This window comes from Ictalurus furcatus, chromosome 18 (genome assembly GCF_023375685.1).
Source record: "Ictalurus furcatus strain D&B chromosome 18, Billie_1.0, whole genome shotgun sequence".
Lineage (NCBI taxonomy): Eukaryota > Metazoa > Chordata > Actinopteri > Siluriformes > Ictaluridae > Ictalurus > Ictalurus furcatus.
In genome coordinates, this window is record NC_071272.1 from 19,129,848 (window position 1) to 19,154,854 (window position 25,007).

General features: G+C 40.5%; 2 protein-coding genes across 3 annotated transcripts; both read right to left on the minus strand.

The window, feature by feature from the left end:
* Positions 1–11: 11 nt before the first annotated feature.
* zgc:113162 (uncharacterized protein LOC553743 homolog) lies at positions 12–13,537 on the minus strand. Its single transcript, XM_053649569.1, has 9 exons — positions 13,451–13,537; positions 11,441–11,634; positions 9,310–9,431; positions 8,721–8,769; positions 7,639–7,788; positions 3,496–3,669; positions 2,687–2,770; positions 2,505–2,591; positions 12–979 (listed from the first exon to the last, which is right to left on the minus strand). Exons 1-9 carry the CDS (start codon positions 13,479–13,481, stop codon positions 878–880), a joined length of 993 nt encoding a protein of 330 aa, XP_053505544.1. The 5' UTR covers positions 13,482–13,537; the 3' UTR covers positions 12–877.
* Positions 13,538–17,684: 4,147 nt separating this feature from the next.
* Positions 17,685–24,022, minus strand: setb (SET nuclear proto-oncogene b). Of its 2 annotated transcripts, XM_053649571.1 has the most exons (9): positions 23,877–24,016; positions 23,680–23,782; positions 22,253–22,310; positions 22,010–22,152; positions 20,746–20,849; positions 20,533–20,646; positions 20,071–20,241; positions 18,708–18,851; positions 17,685–18,580 (listed from the first exon to the last, which is right to left on the minus strand). In XM_053649571.1, the coding sequence occupies exons 2-9, from the start codon at positions 23,750–23,752 to the stop codon at positions 18,560–18,562; spliced, it is 828 nt and encodes a 275-aa protein (XP_053505546.1). In that variant the 5' UTR covers positions 23,753–23,782; positions 23,877–24,016; the 3' UTR covers positions 17,685–18,559. The 2 variants fall into 2 exon arrangements, with proteins under 2 accessions (XP_053505546.1, XP_053505545.1); XM_053649570.1 differs by having other exon boundaries at positions 23,680–24,022.
* Between the last annotated feature and the right edge of the window lie 985 nt (positions 24,023–25,007).

Here is a 25,007-nt window from a genome sequence, read left to right on the forward strand (position 1 = left end):
CAGTTAACGGATCTCACTAGTTTCTTCATTTCAGGATTTTTCTGGTCCTGAAATAAGCTCCACCCCAGTTTGGAGCAGAGCTGCAAACTTCAGTCCTTTTCCTTAAAGAGATAATGATAATGAGTTTTTATTGATCATATATACATATGCACAGTGAAATTCTTTTCTTCGCATACCGCAGCATGTTAGGAAGCTGGGGTCAGTGCGCAGGGTCAGCCATGATACACAGCCATGATACACAGCGCCCCTGGAGCAGAGAGGGTTAAGGTTTAACTCTCAAGGGCCCAACAGTGGCAGCTGGGCAGTGCTAAGGTTTGAACCCCTGACCTTCCGATTAGTAACCCAGAGCTTTAACCGCCAAGCCATCACTGCCCCATACATAAGGTACCTTACAGGAAGTACATCTTTTCAGCTGAGGTAAAGAGTTAAAAAACACTGGTAGTGTTTTTATTACAATCCACCTCACCAGCATCAGACGATCTTTATTTTTTGGTCTGGAGATCGATCTCAATATTGCTTATTTGGAAACACAAGTTAGTGTTTCCAAATCATACAAAACGGGTGAACTATTCACGGATATGCCCACCTACACAATCAAAACAATCCCCTAATGAACATAAAATATGGTTCACTGCCACTTTAATTCCTGCCTCCTGCAGTAAACCCTGATTAGCCTGCATGAGGAATGGTGTATAGTAGCAGGTCCTTTTTGAAATTCGGTCCAGTTCCCGAAACACACAAGTCCTCAAAAATAAAGTGAGGCGTAAAGGCTGAAGCATGCAGCAGACACTCACTCGCAGAGTCAACATCCATCACAGAAAGCCTGGTCCTGTCCATCTCTGTGGGTCTGTAATGTCTGTAAGCCTGGGTTCAGAGGTCATCCTGAGGTCAGAGGACAGTCTGGAGGCAGCAAATTCTCCGCAACGTCCTCTAGCTTTTCCAGTAGGTCAGAGAAGGACGGCCGGCGATATGCATCCATCTGAATGTAAAGAATAATTTATTGGTTTAGCATGGAACTAAATTAACTAAATCGCTACAGCAGACATTTATATTTCCATAAAGTTTCATTACGCTGCCTCGAGCGTTTTTGCCGTACTCTCTACATAAAAATGTTTATCTCTAAAACCTAAAACTTCTAAGATGCTTCTTTTTGTTGGACCACTGGCATTATGCTCATTTTGACTAGCACCAATAAGCCCATAGGCTGCTGAAGAAGAATGTAAACACATTGCCAGGACAGAGAAGAGTCTTCATGCATGTCCTCTTGTATTCTGAGGGATTGTCGGTCCAGTCAAGCCGAACTAGAGACCATGGTGTGTTAAATGCCTTATAGTAGGTGGTCCATTTCTGAGAAATGGCTTTGTACCTACCTAAGAATGTGTGTTCCAAATCTGATACAGCAGCTACAGGAAGCCAGTGGAGGTAACACAGCAATGGAGTAGAATGAGAGAACTTGGGGGGGTTGAAAACAAGTCTTGCAGCTACAATCTGGACCAGCTACAAGGATTGGACCTGCGAGGAGTGAGTTATAGTAGACTAGTCTCAAGATGACGTTACTGAACAAGCACCTGAGTAGCCTTTGTAGACAGGAAAGAACAGATTCCTGCTGATGTGGTAAAGGAGAAATCTACACGGCCGAGTCAGGTTAGCGACGTGAGGCGAGAAGGATGACTGTCCAGAGTTACTCCAAGGTTGTCAGATGGTGTGTTTGAATGCTGTCCAGGGAAATCACAAGATGTTGACATGGAGATGCGTCCCTAGAGATATGCTGGTGTCACCATACCATCTCAACGTATCGTCTCAACGTATCGTCTCACTTTGCCATCTCAGTGCCATCTCATTGTACCACGTGGCTGTACTGTCTCTCTGTACTGTCCTCTGTTTTAGCTCTCTGTACTGTCTCTCTGTATTGTCCTCTGTTTTATCTCTCTGTACTGTCCTCTGGTTTATCTCTCTGTACTGTCTACTGTACTGTCTACTGTTTTATCTCTCTGTACTGTCCTCTCTTTTATCTCTCTGTACTGTCTACTGTTTTATCTCTCTGTACTGTCCTCTGTTTTATCTCTGTTTTATCTCTCTGTACTGTCTACTGTACTGTCTACTGTTTTATCTCTCTGTACTGTCTACTGTTTTATCTCTCTGTACTGTCCTCTCTTTTATCTCTCTGTACTGTCTACTGTACTGTCTACTGTTTTATCTCTCTGTACTGTCCTCTGTTTTATCTCTGTTTTATCTCTCTGTACTGTCCTCTGTTTTATCTCTCTGTACTGTCTTTTGTTTTATCTCTCTGTACTGTCTCTCTGCATCATCTCTCTGTATCATCTCTCTGTACTCTTTCTGTACTGTCTCTCTGTTTTATCTCTCTGTACCATCTCTGTGTACATTTTCCCTGTACCATTTCTCTGTAACATCTCTCCATGCTGTTTCTCTGTATCACCTCTCCATAGCATCTCTCCGTACCGTCTGACTGTACCATCTCTCTCTGTGCCGTCTCTCCTGCTCACCTGACAGCAGTTGGCTGAGAGCTCCAGAACTTTCTGTGGACATCCCTGTACCAGCTCACTGAATGCCTCCACATCCAGACCATAATCCTGGAGGGGGGAGACACACAGATGTACACTATATTTGTGTGTGTGTGTGTGTGCACGTACGGGAGTGTGTGTTTGAGTGTGTGCTGGCTTTTTACCTGCGTTCTAGGCAGAACTTCTGGGTCAGCGGGAATTCTAGCCAGAATCTCACACAACATGATCCCAAAGGAGAAAACATCCACCTGTGATTGGTCAGACAGAGGGTTGGTATGACACTGAGTGCATCTCACTTTTAATCCCAGCATCATGAAACAGATACCACTATACACTGACAGGAAGGACAGTGAGAACAGCTCACTTTCATTAAAAGATACATGGGATATCACTTCAGTTAAATGTGACGTACATCAATAAGTTATAGGAAAAACTGTTTGAAATGGAAAACACTTCAGGATCAAGTGTCCATTATTTTACACCTTTATTGTGGAAAGGAAAAAAAGAAGAACGAAACAAGGAACAAAGAAACAAAAAAGAGATTCAAGAAAGTTAGAGAAAGAAAACCAAACAAACAAACAAAGACATCAGCAAAGAAAGAAAGAAAATGCTTCAGTGGTTAGATTTTTAAGAATTACACTACTACAGTATCATCAGTATAACAGTCTGTTCAGGATCTGTCTGATCTGTCAGTCATCCACTGTAGGCCAATCAGAATTCAGTTCTTTGAGCTGTGTTTTCTACTGTGCTCTATTGTACTGTATTCTTACATGTAAGCACATAGATAGCTTTTTAACTAGCTTACATTAGTCACAGGAGTGGGATTTCTGTCTCAATTTAATTCTCATTTTCCCACTGAGACAAATCTGTCAATGACAAGCACCATAGGTACACACACACACATACACATATATATATATATATACACACACACACACACAGTAAAGCTGATTAAATTGTAAGGTGTGTAAACCTTGCGGTCATACGGTTCCCCTCTCAGCATCTCAGGGGCCATCCAGAACGCAGAACCCACCAAGGACATCTTCCTGTCAGGACTGTTAACAGGAAGCTCCACCACCTCCCGGGCGAGACCGAAATCTGTCACCACCGCCTCTCTGCCCTGTGCGGTCACTCGGATCAGGCAGTTCTGCAAACACGAGTTCAGATTTCACACAGCGACAGACAGACAGGATAAAAACAGCAGTGTCATGTTCTGGGCTGTGCAATATTACATCTTTATGATGAACTAGACAGATGGACAGACAGACAGATATATTATGTATCTCTTTGTCTAACTGTATGTCATTATGCTGATATGTGCAATAGCTCTGAATCACCACCAGAGGGAAGTGATGTGTTTCCTTCCTCATTCGGTGATCATCCTTAACTCACTCCACTGGTCAGTTATTCATCTGATACCGGAAAACTTTCACCACCAACATGTTAGAACGGCAGATAGACAGACAGACACGACTTCTCCCTGTCAAAGGTTTTGTCTCTGACCCATCCTGTCCAAACTCACAGACAATAATATACAACTCGGAGCTTCACAAGAACAACTGAGCCACAGTGTTCCCCTGTTCAGTGTGTGAAGTTTGCTTCCTTACATTTTAGCCTTGTAGATCCAGTGGAAAACTAATGGAAACTTAGAGACCCAGTTTATTGTGCAACCTGTATGCATCTCAAGGAAAGCAGCTTGTTTCTGCTTCCAACAGGGACAGAAACAGAATCTATCCTGCGTGTTTAAATAATAAAATACACACTGACGCATCTCCGTGCAGATCTGTTGTCCAGCACCATGGTGAAATCCGAACCTGGAACAACAATGAGCAAGCTGATGAACAGGATGGACCTGGCATGTTTGGGTTACTTATCTTGTCTCACACCACAGTGCTGTTGAATTCTGGATTCTGATTGGTCAGACATCTCACAGCAGTATAGCTACAAATCATAGGTTTATATTAATACGCGCATTCTAATACATTATTGTTTTCATTCTACAGATTTCTGTCCCCCAAAGCTGTGATAAAGACTCTGTTTTTATCTTCAGTTTTTCTTCTGCCTTTCCTTCCATAGTGGTGACCGTATCCAGTCCTTTTTCTATCTGAGCATTGACTGTGGACTGCTAGCTAGAATTGCTACTGCTGGCTTAGCATGTTGGCTTACACTTTGTGGTGTCCAAGGTAGCTAGGCTCTAGTTTACCATCTTGCTTATGGCTCACACCAGCTCTCACTCTGAGCCATTATCACGACATGGCTCAAGCATGTTCTTCCCTCCGACTAAAAAGCCACAGAGTTGCCCATTCGTGCACCACGGCTAATGAGTTTGGAGTTGTCCTTAACTCCTTTTCCCACTGACAACTGGAGCTAAAAGCAACAACAGACCAGAAAGTACTCCGTCCATCTCCGAACAGCATCAGCTGCGCCAGACCAGACACAGCTCATATGCTGCATTTGGCCTGTGGACTCGTGGTTATTGATCCAAGCAGATTTTTGCCTGACCTAGCATGGATCTATGATAGTACAAACCAGTGCCTGAACCTCCTAGAGCCAGAGGATGACCCTCAGCCTTGTAGACAATGCCTCAATGTCAAACAACCCTTGGCTTGGATGCCGCCCCTGCACCAAATATGAGGCTATGCCGATTCTAACTCACCGACAGTGACTAGCAAGCCTAGACCACAAATTCTGAGGTCACCCACATCCGATATGGCCAAGCTGCGAATCATAAAACCAAGGGCTTGACACTGGCAGATACACACAGACAAAAAGCCCAAGATGCATCACAAAACTCTCTCATAGCCCAAGATATTCCATCTATCCATCAATCCACTTTCTGTACCGCTTATCGTACACAGGGTCACAGGGAGCCTGGATCCTATCCTAGGGGACTTGGGGCACAAGGCGGGGGACACCCTGGATGAACTCATCCAGGGCACAATCACACACACTCACACACCCATTTATACACTACGGACAATTTAGAGATGCCAATCAGCCTACAACACATGTCTTTGGACTGGGGGAGGAAACCAGAGTACCCAGAGGAAACCTCTGAAGCATGGGGAGAACATGCAAACTCCACGCACACAGGGCGGACGTGGGAATCGAACACCCCATCTGGAGGTGCTAATCACTAAGTGCTAAGGTGTTAACCACTAAGCCCCCGTGCCCACCAGCCAAAGATCCAAAGTCCAAACTGCACGAGTAATGCTTGAGCGAGACACATGAGAATGGCATGTCTGTCGCTGCATCTGGAAAACGTTTTCAGCCAGAAATTTTTTTCTTGTCATTGGTTCTGGCAGCATGTAGTAAGTGAGTAAGTGACCCAGTTCAGTATCCAGCAGCTCACAGACACCGTGGACCCTTCCACTGCATCACTCTCGGTTTCACCAGATGAATCATCATATATCTTCAGGGACCAAATTTCCCAATATTGAATATAGATGTACTGACAACTGGCTAGAAAGGGCTTATGAACTCACCCCACATTTGACACACATGGCCAACTCTGATGATTTTACAGATGGAAAATCTCTGCTGGAGACGCTCCTCCAAACTGCAGAACGGCCTCTACCCTGGAGTCAATGAAGGCATCACTTCTAGCAGCAGGGCATATGGCTCAAAAGTTTGGGATATTCTCTGCCAGTTTGGTTAACGCATGGCATCAGGTGTGGCTGGAACAGTCCACACTGCCTGCAGCATGCAAGAGGGCCCTGCATCCCTGCACCCCCTAAACAGTGCCCCTACATCATGAAGACACCAAAAAGCCCACTAGTAAATGTGAGGCTGCCAGTGGGTTGTTTCACAGCCAAATATCTTGCCTAGTGACTACATCAGATCAATGGGTCCTGACGACCTTGTCACAGGGGTACAAAATCCAGCTGTCCAAATTTATAGGAGCCCAAGGCCTTATCACTCTTATACCCCAAAGGTTGCTACACTTCAGGAAACTTGTTCCCTCCTGGACAAAGGCACAAGAAAGAAAGTAGACCCTGTCTTTCAGAGCAAGGATATGTGCTGTTATAGGAAAATAATCAACTATTTGATCTGATTATTATTGCACTGTAACAGTATACCCTGTGGTGTTTTATTCCTTACTTTATTGGATCTTATGGATGAACAGAGGGTGAGGATTGTCAGCTGAATTGTGTATTCTTATCTTGATTTTTATTTAAATTAGCATAAAAATGTCATTCATTTCTGAGCCTTTTTCCTGTCCGGTGTCATTTTTTTTTTTTGGAAGCAGTTTATGATCCAAAACGGCTTTATAAACATGTTTCATGTGAATTAAAGTAATGCTCCTGACTTTATGGGAGGTGAAATGTTTTGTACAGGAGCCCTGCATTAGCATTATAATGGACTGCACATTTCCGTGTCTCTCATAAACAGACGTGTGCAATACTGGTCGCTGCATCCTGGCAACCAGAGACAGTAAAACCTGTCTACACACCAGCATTTAAAATGGGTCTCCAAACCACCAGTTTCTGAACTTTAGAGCTAAAAAATGGCATGTACGTGTACAGGGACACAACATAATACTGTTTACATGCACAAGTTGTCTGGTTATACACACAAATTAGAGATTATTCAATGTGGAAAAATAGAAGGAAAAACTTCACAGTTTCATTTTATCCTTACAAAGAAAAAAAAAGTTCGGAAGGAAGTAGCAGAGATCATTAGTGCCTCTGGTCAGGGTACGTACTACGTAGGTAGGACAATTAGTTTGCTGTGCTTTGCTATGTCAACAAAGCGAGTGCAAAGCCTAGCATGAAGCAGGGAACTCAGACAACCAATTTTCATACTGATTAGTACATTATTTCATTTGTGTTCATCTACTTAGCTTTAGAAGCTATATATATATATATATATATATATATATATATATATATATATATATATATATATACATACATACATACATACATACACAGCTTCTACTGTTTCTCATCTGCACTAAACAAGAATGTTGGACAGTACTAATACACTCACAAGCAACACCTTTTCACCTGCTAGTGTGGACATAGGGTTGTGTGCGTGTCTGTGTGAGTGTGAGAGTGTGTGTGTGTGTGTGTGTGTGTGTGTGTGTGTGTCTGCAGTGTCTCTGCGCGCTGACCTTGGAATTCAGGTCTCTATGGTAGATGTTTCTGGAGTGGAGGTAGGTCATCCCTCTGCAGATGTCACAGGCCAGTTCCACCTTCTCTCTCCAACACAGTGTGATGTCACTCCTCGCCAAGAACTCTTCCAGACAGCCTCCGCTTACATACTGGGTATACACACACGCAAATCTTGACAGAGAAACCTGATCAAGCCTTTATGTTTTTCGTTTCTTTAAAAGCAGGAGGATCACCTAATAGCTGCAATCTTAATTCATTATTTATTCATTTATTGAAGTTTTCACATCTACAGATGTCATTTTTGTGTTATGTAGCGTGTTATGTAGTTATAAACATAGACACCTTAACACAATTACACTTCTAATTATTAAAAATAATTTAAAGTGTCCTCCTTAAATGTAGTGTGCATGTGTCCTGTCTGTCTTAAATAAACAGGTTCTGTCGTGTTTGTCCGGTTTTGATATTCTGTGTATTTCCTGTGCTCTGACTTCTGCCTGAACCCATCCACCCATCCATTCTCTATACTGCTTATCCTACACAGGGACGTGGGGAGCCTGGAGCTTATCCCAAGGGAACTCAGGGCACAAGGCAGGAGACAACCTGGACAGGGTGTCAACCCATCACAGGGCACAATGGCGCACACACTCACACACACACACACCCATTCATACACTACAGACAATTTAGAGATGCCAGTCAGCCTACAGCACATTTCTTTGGACTGGGGGAGGAAACCAGAATACCCAGAGGAAACCCCCGAAGCACAGGAAGAACATACACACAGGGCAGAGGCGGGAATCGAACCCCCACCCTGGAGGTGCGAGACAAATGTGCTAACCACTAAGCCCCCATGCCCACCAGCCAACAAGCCTATGGCTGTTGATGTGCCTTTTCTGTATGACCCTGGACTGTTTTAGTTTAAAATAAATAGTCTGCCCATGGTTCCTAACCTTCCCTCTAAATCCCGTATGTTACACACTGTAGCATGAACATAATTTCTAAAGAGCTTCCAGACTATTGTATATTATGGAGAATATATTATTATGTGTACATTTTTAGATTATAAATAAATAAAACTCACCTCGAGGATCGGGTACAGTTTATCCTCTCTGACACAAATCCCCAGATACCTTCAGAAATTATACAAAACAGTTTTATTCCTCACAGTCATGCAACATTGAAAAAATGTATATATCATGCAAATAATGTGCATGACAGTGTAAACACTGAGGAGTTAAACCAAAGCGTGATATTCACTTTTAGTGATTAAAGTTTTTTTTTTTTTTTCCATTTAGGACTGGCGCTATAAGGTAAAACCCCATGCACCAAACACGTCTCTGCTGGTCCGAGATCTGATACAGTATTTGGTGTAAAGGGACACTGTGAACATTTTAATTTTGCCTGAACTATTGCATTTGGGTTCAAACTGAAATCCCAATCCAAGGTCAGAGGTCACAGGGTGCTAAATGTTGAGACAGTTCTCAACACCCACAATCAGGCGAGCAGATTCTGATGATCAGATATGAATTCAGAAATCATGAATTCATTAGCAGCTGCAAGTAAAAGCTAGGTTAAGGTACATAGTTAAGTGGATTAATTAAGGAATAACAAAACTTTGCAACTACAAATAAAAAAACTGATACCCTGAACACATTTGCATGTTGACTCACCTCACCACATTGGGGTGTGAGAGTTTCTGCAGGAGGCTGATCTCTCTCATGATGCCGTCCTGATCCACGTCGTTCTTATAAACCTTCACCACCATCACTTTCATCGTGGTGTTATGCGTCACCTGTTCAACAGCAAAAACTCTGATAAAATAAAGTGTGTACGAGACGCACTGAGTGTCTTCCTCCACTGTGTGATATCTGAGCTCTGAGTACTGAGAGTCCATAAAGAAGAATTCATCACCTGAGTATTAATAAGCTTTAGTCTGGGTGAAGAGTGGCTCTGAGAAAAATAACATCCAAGTTCGGATAATCCAGCTAGGAAAACTGTAATACTGTAATTTTAAAAAATAATAATTTTCCTCTAACACTGGACTGTAGTCTAGTTTAGTTGATATTAATGTCTGTAATTTCATCACAAAGTAAACCTTAACACTGAGATTCCTTGCTCACTTTACAAATTATGTGAAGCTAACAGTAGTGAACTTTCCTGTATTTCCTCGAATGTAGAAATGACATTTACTGTGTAAATCACTGCAGCTTTCCGAGAACATAAACACTGGCCCTTACTCAACCAAAAATGGCATCTTATTGTACATTTCATAAAATAATAATAATAATAATAATTTCAGGTTGAATTCGGTGAGCCTAACATACAAATTCAATTTAAATTCAATTTGATTTCACTTCATAACATGTAACAAATAACGCCGACAAATTCAGATCGGCAAAATTCAAATCCACATGTTAGTGCGACAGACGTGATGGCATACTGATTCGGCCGTAATAACGGCGCCGTGATGTTTACTGTAGACTTACTGAAGTCAGTCAGAGTGTCTGAGGTTTTGCTGGAATGAAACGAGATGAAATAAGTGATATTTGTGTGAATAAATGAGCATGTGTAGTTGTACATTCTGTTTGTGTTATACCACTGCATGACATCATCGAGCCCTCGGTGTAGTGGAATCACACACTGAGGCGACTGAAGAGCGTTATTATCTTCATAAACATGCTGTTTTCAGGATTAAACATCCCCATGACACACTCAGAGACCAAAGCCAAAACAACTGTCTTGAGACACACGGGGACACCGTCTTCACTCAGAACTCACAAACTGGTCAAATAATAAAACACAATAACCAGCTCACCCGCTGATCTGTCACCTTTATATCATTGATTATAATTATAATGACGGATTTCTGACGTAACACTACATGAAAAAGGGAAAAGTTCCAAAACACCAGCACAAAGAAATCATATCTATTAACTATAATAACAATCACAGTCTAAAACGTGCTCTTTATTATGTGTATAAATCTTTCAGATTAAAAATGTTTAAAAATGAACCATAACCATGTATTACCTACTTTTGTCTTAACGAAAGTGGCTCAAATTTTTATTTTTCACATTTATTTATTTTTTTAAATGTAATTATAAAAGGCTTTATAATCAGTATCATAGAGTTTGTGATCTAGATCTCAGTGTAACAATGTAAAAAAAATTAAATTGTTATTACCATTGTTTTTTTATTACAAATTGTTTCAAAAACATGCGTTTACTCGCAGCATACTGTACAAAATCCCAGTCAAACACTTCTCCAAGTCAGTAGAATGTTGTTGTTTTTTTATGTCTCAAATTTTTAAAAAAATTTAAAAATACCAAGCCCTAGTTGGGAATCCTGTACTCACACAGTCACATCCATCCATGCATCCATCTTCTCTACTGCTTATCCTTCAAGGTCGTGGGGAACCTGGAGCCTATCCCAGGGAGCATCGGGCACAAGGCGGGGTACACCCTGGACAGGGTGCCAATCCAACGCAGGACACAATCACATACACACTCACACACCCATTCATACACTACGGACACTTTGGACATGCCAATCAGCCTACCATGCATGTCTTTGGACTGGGGGAGGAAACCGGAGTACCAGGAGGAAACCCCCGCAGCACGGGGAGAACATGCAAACTCCGCACACACAGGGCAGAGGCAGGAATCGAACCCCCGACCCTGGAGGTGTGATGTGAACGTACTAACCACTAAGCCACCGTCTGCCCTCACACAGTCACAATGATGTTTAATTAGAAAAGAAAAACATGTTACAGATTATAAAATGGGAAAGTGGTATTTGTACCTTGTAGACTTTAGAGAAGAAGCCACTCCCTATGAGCTCGGTGCTGAAATCCTCCCAGAAGTGCAGTTTGCAGACACAGGTATGGAGGCGGCTCCGGTGCTCGGCCTGGCAGTACGTATCTGCACACTCACTGAGGAGGGTGGGGCTGCCGGGCTCAGGGGACACGCCCACATCAGATATCCCTGTGATCTCATCTACAAAGCAAAGAGACAGATCTTCAGACTGAGACTATCAAAAAACACTGTGTTACAGGAGTGCTAAAAAAAAAAAACCCACAGAGCTGTGTTTCATTTCCTGTCTCACTGAGGAACATCCATCCATCCATCCATCCATCTTCTACCGCTTACTCCTTTTCAGGGTCACGGGGAACCTGGAGCCTATCCCAGGGAGCATCGGGCACAAGGCGGGGTACACCCTGGACAGGGTGCCAGTCCATCACAGGGCACAATTCACTGAGGAACATTTTAAATAAAATGAAGACATCACCTTTACCCATGACATTTATTCATTGCCAGTCTGTGGTTTATTGGATCACCTGAGGAGAAATCCCAAACAAACTAATTTAGCAATCACTGAGACCGACAAATACTGCGGGCATACCTACTTCACTATGACTGACAGACACAGAAGCTGCACCTCCTTCACTAAAACAAATACAGAAGCCACACCTCCTTCACTAAGACAAACACAGAAGCCACACCTCCTTCACTAAGACTGACAGACATAGACCCCACACTTATTTCACCAGAAGTGAAACACAAAGGCCATACCTCTTCAGTTCATCTTTTAAAGCATGAAGTGATTTTATTTACGTTATTTATTATTTTATTTTTATAATCAGCACAATAAACACACAGTGGTATGCTTCAGTGGTAAGTTACTGGTAGCTCTAACAGCAGCAGTCTTTAAGTTCTATAAGTCAAGAATAAAACAACAATCTGGAAACATTACTGTCATGTGATGGAACGGACAGACAGATGTAAACGCAGGTAGAGGAGTTTATTGAGATCGAGGTAGACAAATCCAAAACTTAGGCAATAATCAGATCCAGAAAACGGGCAATGGTCGAGCGATCAAGAAACAGAATATCAGAGGCAAGACAATATCACTTAACACCAGGCAAAACTGGGTCAAGAACAGAAATTTGAGCAGAGAGATAAACAGGCTTGGTATCGTCACAAACACAAGGAACGGCGCGTGTACTTTGCAAACAGTGGGTGAAATGAAAGGCCATTTATACTGTGGCTGTGATCGTGCTGTGAATTGGATGCAGGTGTGCGTGACCAAAATGAACGTGAGAGTGAACGTGGCAACGTGTGAGTGCTCTGGAAATTACATTCCGTGTTGGCCATGTTTGTAGGCCACAGTGCAGGCTGGATAGTGGAGTTCATGGCATGAGTAGACCTAACAATTATGGCTCAGTGGCTTAAGACAGGAAACAATTAAAAAGTCAAATGAGCCCCCGGAAACAAGCGAGGTGCAGGGAATGGAAGGTGAACTTCAAGAGAGGTGACGGCAAGACCTGAGGCTGAGCATGATCCTGTGAACGATTTACTTCCTGCATATGAAAATACACCTACAGCTCAGTGTGAATGTGAAAAGGAAAAAAAAAAGAAGCAGCTCAAGCTGGAACCCAATATGAGACTTTCCACATAAGCTTTTCACTTTGGAAGCAGATATTCCTTCCCTGATGTCTCGAAAGCGACACAGTTACGACAGAGATAACACTGATGAGTAACCAACATGATATTTGTGAAGTGAGGTGATTGTCAAGTATAGGTCCATTTGTACACTACTTTTAAAACTGCAGGTACTTTTTGTTTTGAGGTATCTGGTGGTTTCCCCATGATTCGCGGAGTTATGCGGTTCGCATTTTTTGTTTTCCTGGTTAAGTGATCCTCAACCTGAAAAACCCTACTTACATACCGATAGCTAAAACACACAGAAACAGCCCAAGGAATAAAAGATGGTGAGAATAAAGGACGTGAAACATAGAAATGTGTTACTCACTCCAGCAGTTCAGCAGATTGCTCATGTGCATTGTGGAAAGGTGAAGAGTCTACATCTCACGCTCGGCTTCACGCTGACTCACAGCAGCTGAAACACACCACACACCCACAGAATCATATTTTTTTTTAACTTAAAAAAAAGAATGTACATGCTGTATTTACAATGTATTTTGTGTATCTTTTTAATTCACTATTTACAGAATTTTGCATCACTTGCATCCATCTGCAAGCTCGTGGCATTACTTTTGTGGTACCAGTCTAACCAGTCGAAATATTTATATTATTTCCCTTAATTAAGATTTATTTTATCTTAATGCACCCAGACCAGTATAACAATATTTTTACTATATTATTCACAGTATTTTACTGTAACAGCAACACACACACTGGATTATTGCTTATTTAACATTAAAAGTATTTGCTGAAATAAGCAAGTACTCAATGTGATGTCACATTCACACTGATAAACTGCTCTATGTGTTTTATACAGTAGCGTGACAGGATGTGCAAACAATCGCACAGTTTAAGTTAGCATGAATTCATAATGTCACATTTTACATTTATTGTGTAATGCATGAAGCATATTAATGACTCTGTGTGCCAAATATCCCACTAAAGACAAAGCAGATATTTCTCTTTGGCTAAAGGAAAAGTTAGTTAAAAGGTGACTTTAACTCAAATCTCAAAATCACAATTCAAGTGTAAAAGCTAAAAAGTTCAAATAGACTCAGATCTTAACTTTACTAAGTAACAATACAGTGATACCAAAATGAAGCTTTGATTTGTGTTAGTTTATATCTTAAACCTAAAGCCGACTTCAGATGTTTAAACAAGCATACTCAGGGCTTCATTTCCATCCAGCTGCAGGGATTACTGTAATGGTCTCCTTACTGGTCTTCAGATAGTGAGAACATTAACCAGGACAATGATACATGAGCACATCACTGTAATTCTCACCTCCTCACACAGGATCCACTTTAATCAACTGTCACTACTTGTTTATAAAGCATTAAATGGTATATCAGGACTGACACACTGGACGTATAAAACCCCACACAGGCCCACCCCACTCTTAGATCCACATGGATCTATCAGGTTTTAGTAAATCGGAATCAGAAGTAAATAATTCCATCTCAAGTGGTCCACTACAGCGATTACCTCTATGTATTGGCATTGCAAAACCATCAGTGTTTTTTTTTTTTTTTTAAACTTGATTTAATTACTATGGCCACATGTCACACAACAAATTTTGGTTCTACAGCTGTTCCAGAAGCCTCAATAGCTTGGCTCAGGATGAGTCACAGACAATTTAGAGATGCTAAGCAGCCTACAACGCATATCTTTGGACTGGAGGAGGAAATTGGAGTACCCAGAAGAAACCCCAGGAGGAGATGCCCAGCCAATTTGAGTCAGAATGCTTTTGCAAGGAAGAATGGCAACTATTGTTAAGTCAAGCTCTGCCAAACCGATTGACTCTTATAAAGATTGAATGCTGTGATAAAATCCAAAGGTACTTCAACTAAGTATTAGTTTAGGGGTGTGCACACTAATGCCTCCAGGTTATTGTAAATGTTTCCATCCATCCATCTTCTATACCGCTTATCCTACAGGGTCCTGGGGAACCTGGAGCCCATCCCAGGAAGTATCAGGAATAAGGTGGGGTACACCCTGGACATGGTGCCAATCCATCGCAGGGCACAATCACATACACACTCACACACTACGGACACTTTGGACATGCCAATCAGCCTACCATGCATGTCTTTGGACTGGGGGAGGAAACCGGAGTACTCGGAGGAAACCCCCGCAGCACGGGGAGAACATGCAAACTCCGCACACACAGGGCAGCGTTCAGGAATCGAACCCCCACCCCTGGAGGTGTCACTTTAATTAATGGGTTAAAATTTCACAATAAAATTAGAAAAGGTTCTGACATGATTTCTCGTGATTCCATTTTTTTTTAACATCACAAAAACCTGCCATCTTAACAGGGATGTGTAGACTTTTTATATTCACTGTACGTCACAGAAGGTTTCCAATTCTGGTCCTGAAGCTCCACTTTGTAGAGTTTTCTTTGCTCTGATACACACTTCAGCTCATGAGGGGATGTTAATTAGCGCTTATTTAAATCAGTTCTATTAGAGTTGCATTTGAAAACGCTAAAATGGACAGGACCAGAGTTGGGAACTTGTACTTTAGGTTGCTATCATTTTCTATCTGCTCCAAAATAACGCAGAAGAACTTCACCAGCCTATAGGAGCTGAAACGAAGCTCAGACCTCATCGTAGATAAACAAACACAGCTGTCTATCTCAGGGTCGTCTTTCATTCACGTGAAAGACACAACTTTATCAGGAATAAATGACCTATTATCAATTTTGTGATTCATAGTTGAGCGCTTTATGAAGTTTATACAGGCTCATTCATTACCAAACAACACTGCATCTTAACAAAATCAACATACACACAACTCTGTAAGCGTTTAATACTCACGAGAGACACCGTTTCCGACGTCGTGCAGGATGAGCTGAAGATGAACCGAGTCTCATAATAAATAATATACACACACACACACCCCTCCCAACGCCTAACCAATCAATGGCCAGCTCTGTTTCTCTCTCGCGCGCGAGAGCGCCCGCCGGATCGGTTGCTCCTGGTGACGCACGCACGAGCTTCATCGTCACTCAGCATGTACTTTAAGAGAAACTTCCAATAAACTGGTGTTTAATGTGATTGATCAGTTTAACCGAGCTGAGGTGCATCCTGTTTGGTTTGAGTTTGTGGCAAATTCAATTGACTGGACATTTGATTGAGAAAGGCACACATGATCTCACAGTGATGGCAAAAACCCGATACTGCTGATCCTGCCACGGTGAAGCATGCTGCTGGCAGCATCACACTACAGGGCTGTTTATCAGCAGAAAGGACAAGGACACTGGTTTGAATTTGGAGGTTGAAATCTAATGGAAGAAAGCAAGCAGCCTACAGATAGGTCCCTGTAGAAGAACACCCTGCTCCAGAGAGCACATGAGCTCAGACCAGGGCAGAGGTTCACCTTTCAGCATGACAAGCACCTGAAACCTACAATGGAAAAAGAAAAAAAAAAAAATCATCACTGGAGTGTCTTCAGGACAAGTCTCTGAATGTCCTAGCTAAAAGCCCAGACCTGAACCCAATAGATCATCTGTGGAACGACCTGAAGATAGCAGTTCACAGATGCTCTTCATACATTCTGACGGAGCGTGAGAAGATCTGATAAGTAGAATGCAGGCATGCAAAGCTTGTAGAGACTTACCCAAGAACACCCGAAGTGGTCATTGCTGCCAAAGTTAGGTACTTCTGCATAGTACTGATTAAAGGATGTGAATACTTGAGAAATATCAATGTTTGATTTCTATTAGCAAAAATAAATAAATAAATAAATAATAAAGAAAACTTGTTTCACTTTGACATTATGGGTCACTGTGTGTAGACTGGGGGCAAAAAAAAAAAAAGGAAATGGAGTTCATTTTAAGTTAAGCTAAAAATACAAATGTGAATAGAAGGGGTTTTAATAGTTTCTTAACCTATTGTGCATGCATACATATATAAATAAATATCTCAATATCATAACTAGATTGTGAAGCGTGTACTTGGTTCTTTTTTGAGGGAATGAACAGATTTGTCCTTTGATGATCAAGGTTTCAATGGCTTTGAAAAATTATTTAGGTTTAACACCAAAACAGTGTACTGGTTAAATTCTGTAACTGCACCTGAGAAACCAAAAAGCACTTGCACATATTAATGCAGACCTTTATTTGAAGTTTAGAATTTTGTTGATCTAACGCAATCCAAACTCAGGACAGTCAGGAAAAAAATTCAGCTGCTTCAGAGCCAAAATATTTGATATTAGTTGCTAGTATTAAGCTAAAGTGAGTCCCACATCAAAGTTAAGAAATCTGACCTTTCACACCTAATTGAATACTATTTAATATACACAAAATGATAACTATCTTGGCTATGAGCAGTTATAATACCCATAATACCCTTAAGTAGTTAAAACATCCTGAGAAAGAAAAAGCAAACAGTTTGTATGGCTGATTGCTGCCACTTGGAGTCACAAGTTGGGGAATCACCTCCTAAGGGTAAAGAGTACAGAAAATTCAACTCTTATCAAAAAGCTTCCTGTTGGGTCTGAAGAACATTTACTCCTGAAACTCCATGTAGAATAAAAAGTCGATAAAAAAGACCCAGATGTGAACTTCCTCACGAGATTCTACAAGTTTTATTATGACTCATTTAAATAGTCCTATAATTATGTCTAAGCTCAAAATTACAAGAAAGATGTTTTTTGTGTGTGTTTTATTTTTATTAAAAATGTAAATTTCAAACCTCATGGGTGTCTGTAAAACATTACAATGAAAATTCATATCAACACAAAACCCAAAAATGTTGATGTGTCGCTGACCCATTCACCCCACCCGACCCCCAGTTTAATCTGCCTACGATAACAACTGTCATTACCCTGATCATCTCATATCCACCCCATAAATGTGTAAAAGAGGTGATGAACAAGCTGGTGCTTTCCTTTTGTCCAATAATCACATTAGGAAAAAACTGTCGACTCTGGAGCAGAAGCCCCGCATTATTATACAGAAAGGAACAGGAGGAAGAAAAATAAAATGAGTGGCTAGTTATGTACGCTATGATTAGCTCATCACTGCACCATGGCTTATTATTTCATAATCACAACCATTCACAGAAAAAAATGCGTTTATGTACTTATATATAAATTGCTATTTACTTCAGTTTAGTCTACAGAGGATGACGTGCAGGTCGTTAATAACTCGTACGTGTCTTTGGAGATGGACGATGCGAGAGGCTTCAGCAAAGAGATGCCACTAGTTTTCCGAACGCAGGTAGGAAATGTCCAGGGAATTAACTCTGATTAGACATGGGAAGGACAGGAGAGGCTTCAGAACAGAAGACGGAGCACAAAAAAACAAAAAACAAAACCAAAACAAACAAACAAAAAAAAAAAGCATTTTTGCTCCCTCAGGCCAGAGGATGACTTTAAATTGAAAGAACTGGTACAGAAGGGGCTGGAATATCAGAATATGTCCATGTGGGCTTTAATCATCCTCACCATCATCCTGCACAGAGGAAAAACAGACCAAACATGAGCTCTAGGTACTATTATTACTGCTATTACTATATAATACACTGTACTACACCATTCCATCCTATAGCACAGCACAAGCTTTGAGTAGTACGCCTCACCTCTCCATCCTCTCCCTCATCTTCCTCCTCATCCTCCTCTCCATCATCTTCATCCCCTTCCTCATCAATATCTTCCAACCCTTCCTCCTCCTCATCGTCATCCTCATCCTCACCCTCACCTTCCTCATCATCCATGTCTGGGACCTGTAAAGGGAAGGAAAAAGGAAAATAAATAACATTGAATAAGTCAGTGGAATGCTTTTATTTAAAAAAAAAAAAAAACCCTACTATGCCTCCAATAAACAGCCAGAATATAACTGTGCATGTTTAAATGAAGAAGCAGACATTTAAATGTATTTTACACGGTTTTGTTTTTTTAACAGTTAAAAGGATCTCTGGCTGCCAAAAGTTTGAGAACACCCCCTCTGTCCCATAGGATTTCAAACCTGGGTTATCCGAGATGCAGATTAGGGCACAGGAGATTTTGTTTAAAAAAACATTACATCTTTATTTCTATTAAATTAAACTATCATGATAAATTTATTAGGCTTCAACAAACCTGCCTTTTCAAGTCCCATTTTACACTAGACTGCAGAGGCACAGTATCCAACACAATGTCCAGAATTACCTTTACAGTGACCACAGTTTTTTATTTAAACTAGACGTGCATTTGTGTGCAGTCAGTTGTGGTTTCTAGCTAGAATCACTAAATATTTACACTATATTTTGAAGTATATGCCTACAAGCTAGACAGCACTTGGGAGATAGTTCAGATCGTATACTACGGCTGCAGTGCGTACTCCAGCACTGGTTGAAATCCAAACCTGGTGAAAGCTCCAACTGCCATAGTGGATAGAAATGAAACTGATTGAATCAATGAACTCCGACCATACACAGTGGTAATACACTTTTCTAATAATTAAACATATTTGCACGTTATTTCCTAAACTATAACAAGCTAACTACACCAACAAGCATAACCATTTGCAAGCACTTATTTATGGGTTCAGTACCCTTGTGTGCATCAAAGAACTGCGCGGAAAAAAAAAAAAAAAAAAAGTCCGATGCAAGTATTTTGCTTTGAAATCACAGCCACAACAAGCTGATGTTCAGCAGAACAGCCTTTCTGCGAGATTTAAACCACAGCGCCATCTGGTGGCATCATCCACTTTCACTATAGAGCAGCTGTGACGGTTCAGTGGCAAAAAAAAAAAAGCCCAAAAAAATAAACACAACAACAAAAAACCCCTCAGTTCTGTCGAATCAGTGAGATGTAATCTCGGCAAGTTTCCACAGTGTAAACACATGCACTAAAATCATGTCCACTAAGACTGGACAGTCCTTTCACTGGTTCATTTTGAGTCCTGTTAATAAATATACGGTTATTTTTATGTTGCAATGATCAAATCAGTGGAAATTGTACCAGGTAATACTGCAGAGGATTGGGCCAGATGTCATCCTTGATCACTTCGCCGAGTTCATCAGCCCCAGCATCTGAGTGATCGGTGAACCAGGTGAAGAAGCTCTCGGGCTCCTCATGTTGCCTCTTCTTGCCAGCCTTGTTCTGCGTCTGCCCCGCCCTCTTGGTCAAGTCCTGAAAAAGCATTCGGTTTTTAGAAAATAAAAACTGATGCATTTACGCTGCACCAACACTAAAATCTAACATCGAATATATTCACAAACTGTAATCTGAGTGATCCAAGCACCCTTCTCAAAACAGCACACCCAGTGGCCAGTACTCACCAAGTTACACAGAACACTAATGAAAACATGTACTTCAACTTTCTTGATGGAAGCTCGAGGTTAACACTGAAACACCTGCCCATGACTGCCATAGCCAAATTAACACTGAAAAGGATTGCACTGAGGATGTGTAAACACTGACCTTTCCAGCCTTCCATTTAATCTCGGTGGACTTTGAAGACGGGTCACCGCTTTCGTTCAAGTGGAACTCTTTCGACAGGACTTTGTTTTCAAAGTAGGGATTTTCATCAAAGTACTGATGTGAGAGAGAGAAAAAAAGGCAAATTCGTATTCCGTGTCCCAAAGCAAGCTTGTTTTTAATACAGCGGAAAGCAGAAAAGGAACAGCTACTTACAAAATCTATTCTGTAACCTGATTTGATGTCCTCAAACTCTGTGACCTCCACCCTGGTCAGGTAATGAAGGGCTTCTTCGTCCTCCTCACCAAGCAGAGCTGAAACTGTAGCACATGCAGAAACCAACAACATCAATACAAAGCACAAGTCAGCACATCTTGGAATTTTCTAGAATCTTGTATAATTTGACTTTAAGAACAAATCTCGATTTTATTTCTAATGCCCTACATCAGGATTCTCCAACGTAAACACTCACTGACAAACATATAGCTTGTTCTGAAGTTTAATCACAATAACTAATGGATTCTCTAATATTCTCCAAGTCTTATGATTTCTAAATAGGAATAAATATATATATATATATATATATATATATATATATATATATATATATATATATATATATATATATATATATATATATATATATATATATTTCACTTATACAATTTAATATGCATTTGGGATACACATTGTGAAGAGAAGAATTATTTGTCAATATCTTACCGAGGAGTCACGTTTGATTTACGAAACGCAGATTTAACAAGCCCAAGAATTTATTCTTCCTATAAAAATTTACATAAACCCCCTTAAAATTTGTTTTGTTGAACTTGGGATAATTTATTTCTTGAAGTTAATTGTTAAAGACAACTATAAAATCCCAGCACCACTTTTGAACTAACTGCTTTGCCTGTATTTTGTCCTCTTGTACACCTACATAACCATTTGTAGACACCTTGTTTACTGAACCACCAAAACTGTTGGTTGAAAAATAAACAAACAGTTCTTCCGCATCATGAAAGACACCAAGGCTTAACATATTTCCATTTGAGCAGTCACAATGTTCAAATTTACATATTCAAATGAAAATCCACAACGGTGTGTTGAAAGAGTGCAAATTTTACTAGTCGCCTAACCAACTGAAGTTAGGTTTAGAAAAAAAAAAAAAAAAAAAAAGGTCAAACTTTCACCACATAAATTAAAGTAGCATTATATATGGCTCATAAAAGTAAACACTAGGGAAAAAAACAACGACAACAAAAAAGTAAAGTGTCAGGAAGGCTTGGTACAGTTCATGAATAAGCTTGTGCCACAATTCGATCATTTCACGGTTTGACGCAGGAACTTGTTTCACCGAGAATCACGATGCATCTGATCAATCGACAGCTCTTCAGAAAACCGCACACTAATGAATACCCAAGGAGATCAGATTCAGAATATTAAACTACGCAGTGCATTAATGTGCACTCGAGTCAGTTCTCACCTTGTGGATGGTTGACAAATGTTGTGACCCAGAAGTTTGGTATTTTGGCTATGAGTTCTGATCGCTTCTGGAAAAACGGCTGGCGTAGCTTATTGTACTTCTGCTCTACTTTTAGGATTTCCTCGCTTGCTTGTTCGTTCAATCTGTCCAAGACAAAAGGAAGAAAACCGGTCATCTTTCCTACTTCACTTAACAGAAAAAAGAAGTTACGCAAGGCATGAAGTGTAGAGGTGGTTATATTACCTGTCGATTTCATTCTGTACTTCATCGATGTGTTCAATAGCCTCCTGCTGTTCTTTTTCTACAAGAAGACAAAAAACAAAAAAAGTCAGTAAAAGATCCAAAATGTCACCACTCAATACAAAATAAGATAGAGGTGTGTGAAGTGATAAACTGTACAAGACTTGTCACTAGATTTTTTTAAGTCACTTAAAAAAAGGAAAAGCATAAAATAAATAGTGCAAGAATAAGACTGCATTACACAAACTACTCTAAATCTTGTTCTACAACCAAAAAACTTCATGCACAATTACACCCATAAAGAATATTTCTATTACATATTATAGATTTATCTCCACATATCTCTCGAACATAATATTAAATATTTTTCCTAAAACTGTGTAAATTTTCATACGTTTCCAGAACCATTAACCTAGTTGTTAGTTACAATGAAACGTAGTAGTGAAATGTTGTACATTATTATTATTTATCACCAAGAAAGGACTACATGACTATCAAATTAATAAAAGGAACAGATGAATGTGGCGCGTAAACACAGCTGACTTCACTACTACACGTAAACACGCAGGGGGATGCTGAATAAACCCGGAACTTTAGCTAAAGCTAATACCAGTAAAAAAAAGATATTCAATGCGAACAAGTCCGTTTAGTTTACAGATAAATTTAATTTAAAAAGTCCTCAATACCCGCTCTATCCGCCGTTTCCGGTTAACTGAGCTGCTGGGCCGCGTGGTTTGAATGAACAAGGCCTGGAAATGGCTAACGCTAGTCAGCTAGCAAGCTAAAGAAAAAAAATATATACACACACAATACTACATTTGGAACACTTTCAAAATAACAACATCAAAGTGCTAGCCATCAGTAATTATTTGTTTAATAAATAACACCAAATCCTTCATATTCAGCAGTTAGTTTGTGTAGCTGTAGTTAGCTAACCACGCGGAGAGTTAGCCGTGATGGCGGGGAGACACAATAAACGCGACACCGAGCTAACTAGCATGCTAGCTACCATGCTAACTCGGAGCGCATTAATGCTTTTAGTGACATTTCAGCCACACTCGCAACAAAATAACCGTCCCGTTAGTTACAGATCATTTAATATAAACCATCCCGGACCAAACAGCGCGTTTAAAGCGTAGGAAATACTAAAAACTGGGTAAATCAGCGTGCAGCGAACATGCGTGGCACAATGAGCGGCGAACATGGCCGCGGGTCACCGCTGCAGTCTTCACCATCTCCGGCTGAAGTTAGCGTTACTGGCTAAACCTTTAAAGTCGGAGCTTTTTAAAAAATATTTAAATAATTAATAAAAACAAGACTTCTAATATCGGTTTGGGGATTAAACGGCGCTAAACAGACACGCAGTGATGAAGAGAGAGTGGTGAAAATGGCGGTGGTTAGCCGTAGGAGGCCGCCATGTCTGTCTTTACCCGAGGTCTCGTCCGCGCCGTCATGATTCGAGTTCTGCTCCTTCCTGCTCACTTTCGCCGCCGAGGCCGACATGCTGCTTCTCTTCGCCTGCGCAACTTTTATCTAAATAAAAAAAAAAAAACTCCACAAGAATGTGATCCAAAACGTTTTCGCTAGATCTCCCACCTGAGGAAGAAGAAGAGGAAACGCCTTCTACCTGTGTGTGAGAGAAGTGAAATGCGGTTATAAAGCGTTATAATGTCGCGCTTCTCTACTTCAGATTAGCGCGCAACTCAACACAGAGCCGTTCTCTATTCTCTATCTGGCGCGCTCCCGCTCTACGTGCACGCGCTTAAGCAGTGGAACACTAGAGAGAACAACAACCCCCGCCTTTCAGTTTTATAAAACGCCGCTCGCTCCCGTCCTTCGCGCTCTGATTGGCTGGAGGACCGGAAGTGTTCCAAATCGCTCACAACCAAAAATAATAGCGATTTTTAAAAATGGTTTAATTTCATAATGTAATTGTTTTAAACACAGTGTGGTGAGTGCAAGATGATACAGTTATATTTTCATATTTTTAAATTATACTATTATTATTGTTTAACTTGTTATTAGTGTTTAATTTTTTATTTCTGTTTGTTCCTGACCTGCCTGATATAGTTTGTTGTGTTTTTTTTTTCTAGAGAAAACCCCATCTAAACCTGTAATACGAGTATTACAAGTATTCTGTACCCTATTTTATACCACAGAATTGTGGATTCTGATTGGTCAGAAGGTGCTGATAAATTTCCTATATCAGCAGCTTGATAACAGTACAGCTGCAGTTACATTTTTTTTAAACTATATGTGCTCATTCTAATACCTTATCATTTCTGTAGTAAGAGTTCTTTCACAGGGATTTGTACAGTGAACACGGCATAATCTAAGCTTAATAATATACTGATGTAAAAAATAAATAAATATATATACAGTGAGTGGATATAAAAAGTTTGCACACCCCTGTTAAAATGGCAGGTTTTTGTGATGTGAAAACAAAAATGAAACCAAGATAAATCATGTCAGAACTTTTCCCACTCTTACTGTGAAATTATAACATTTTAAAATAAACGAAAGACAATCATTAAACATAAACATATTAGGGGGAAAATAGGAAGAAAAAAAAATAATAACCTGCTTGCATATGTAAGTGTGCACACCCTTTTATAAATGGGGATGTGGCTGTGTTCAGAATGAACCAATCACGTTCAATCTCATGTTTAAAAGTAATTATCATACAACTGTCATCAATAAAATTATTCTGATTAACCCCAAATAAAATACAGCTGTTTCTAGAGGATTTTCTTCACAT

What these genes read in the sequence shown, in the direction of transcription:
- zgc:113162 (XM_053649569.1), bottom strand. Translation starts at nt 13,481, where the DNA reads ATGCACATGAGCAATCTGCTGAACTGCTGGA. An exon ending in CAATCTGCTGAACTGCTGGA is followed by an intron (nt 11,635 to 13,450) that starts GTGAGTAACACA and finishes TTTGCTTTGTAG; the next exon opens with ATGAGATCACAGGGATATCT. An exon ending in TCTCAGCCAACTGCTGTCAG is followed by an intron (nt 980 to 2,504) that starts GTGAGCAGGAGA and finishes CTTTACATTCAG; the next exon opens with ATGGATGCATATCGCCGGCC.
- setb (XM_053649570.1), bottom strand. Translation starts at nt 23,752, where the DNA reads ATGTCGGCCTCGGCGGCGAAAGTGAGCAGGAAGGAGCAGAACTCGAAT. An exon ending in ATTTGTCAACCATCCACAAG is followed by an intron (nt 20,850 to 22,009) that starts GTGAGAACTGAC and finishes CATGTGCTACAG; the next exon opens with TTTCAGCTCTGCTTGGTGAG. An exon ending in ATCCTCTGCAGTATTACCTG is followed by an intron (nt 18,852 to 20,070) that starts GTACAATTTCCA and finishes TTCCCTTTACAG; the next exon opens with GTCCCAGACATGGATGATGA.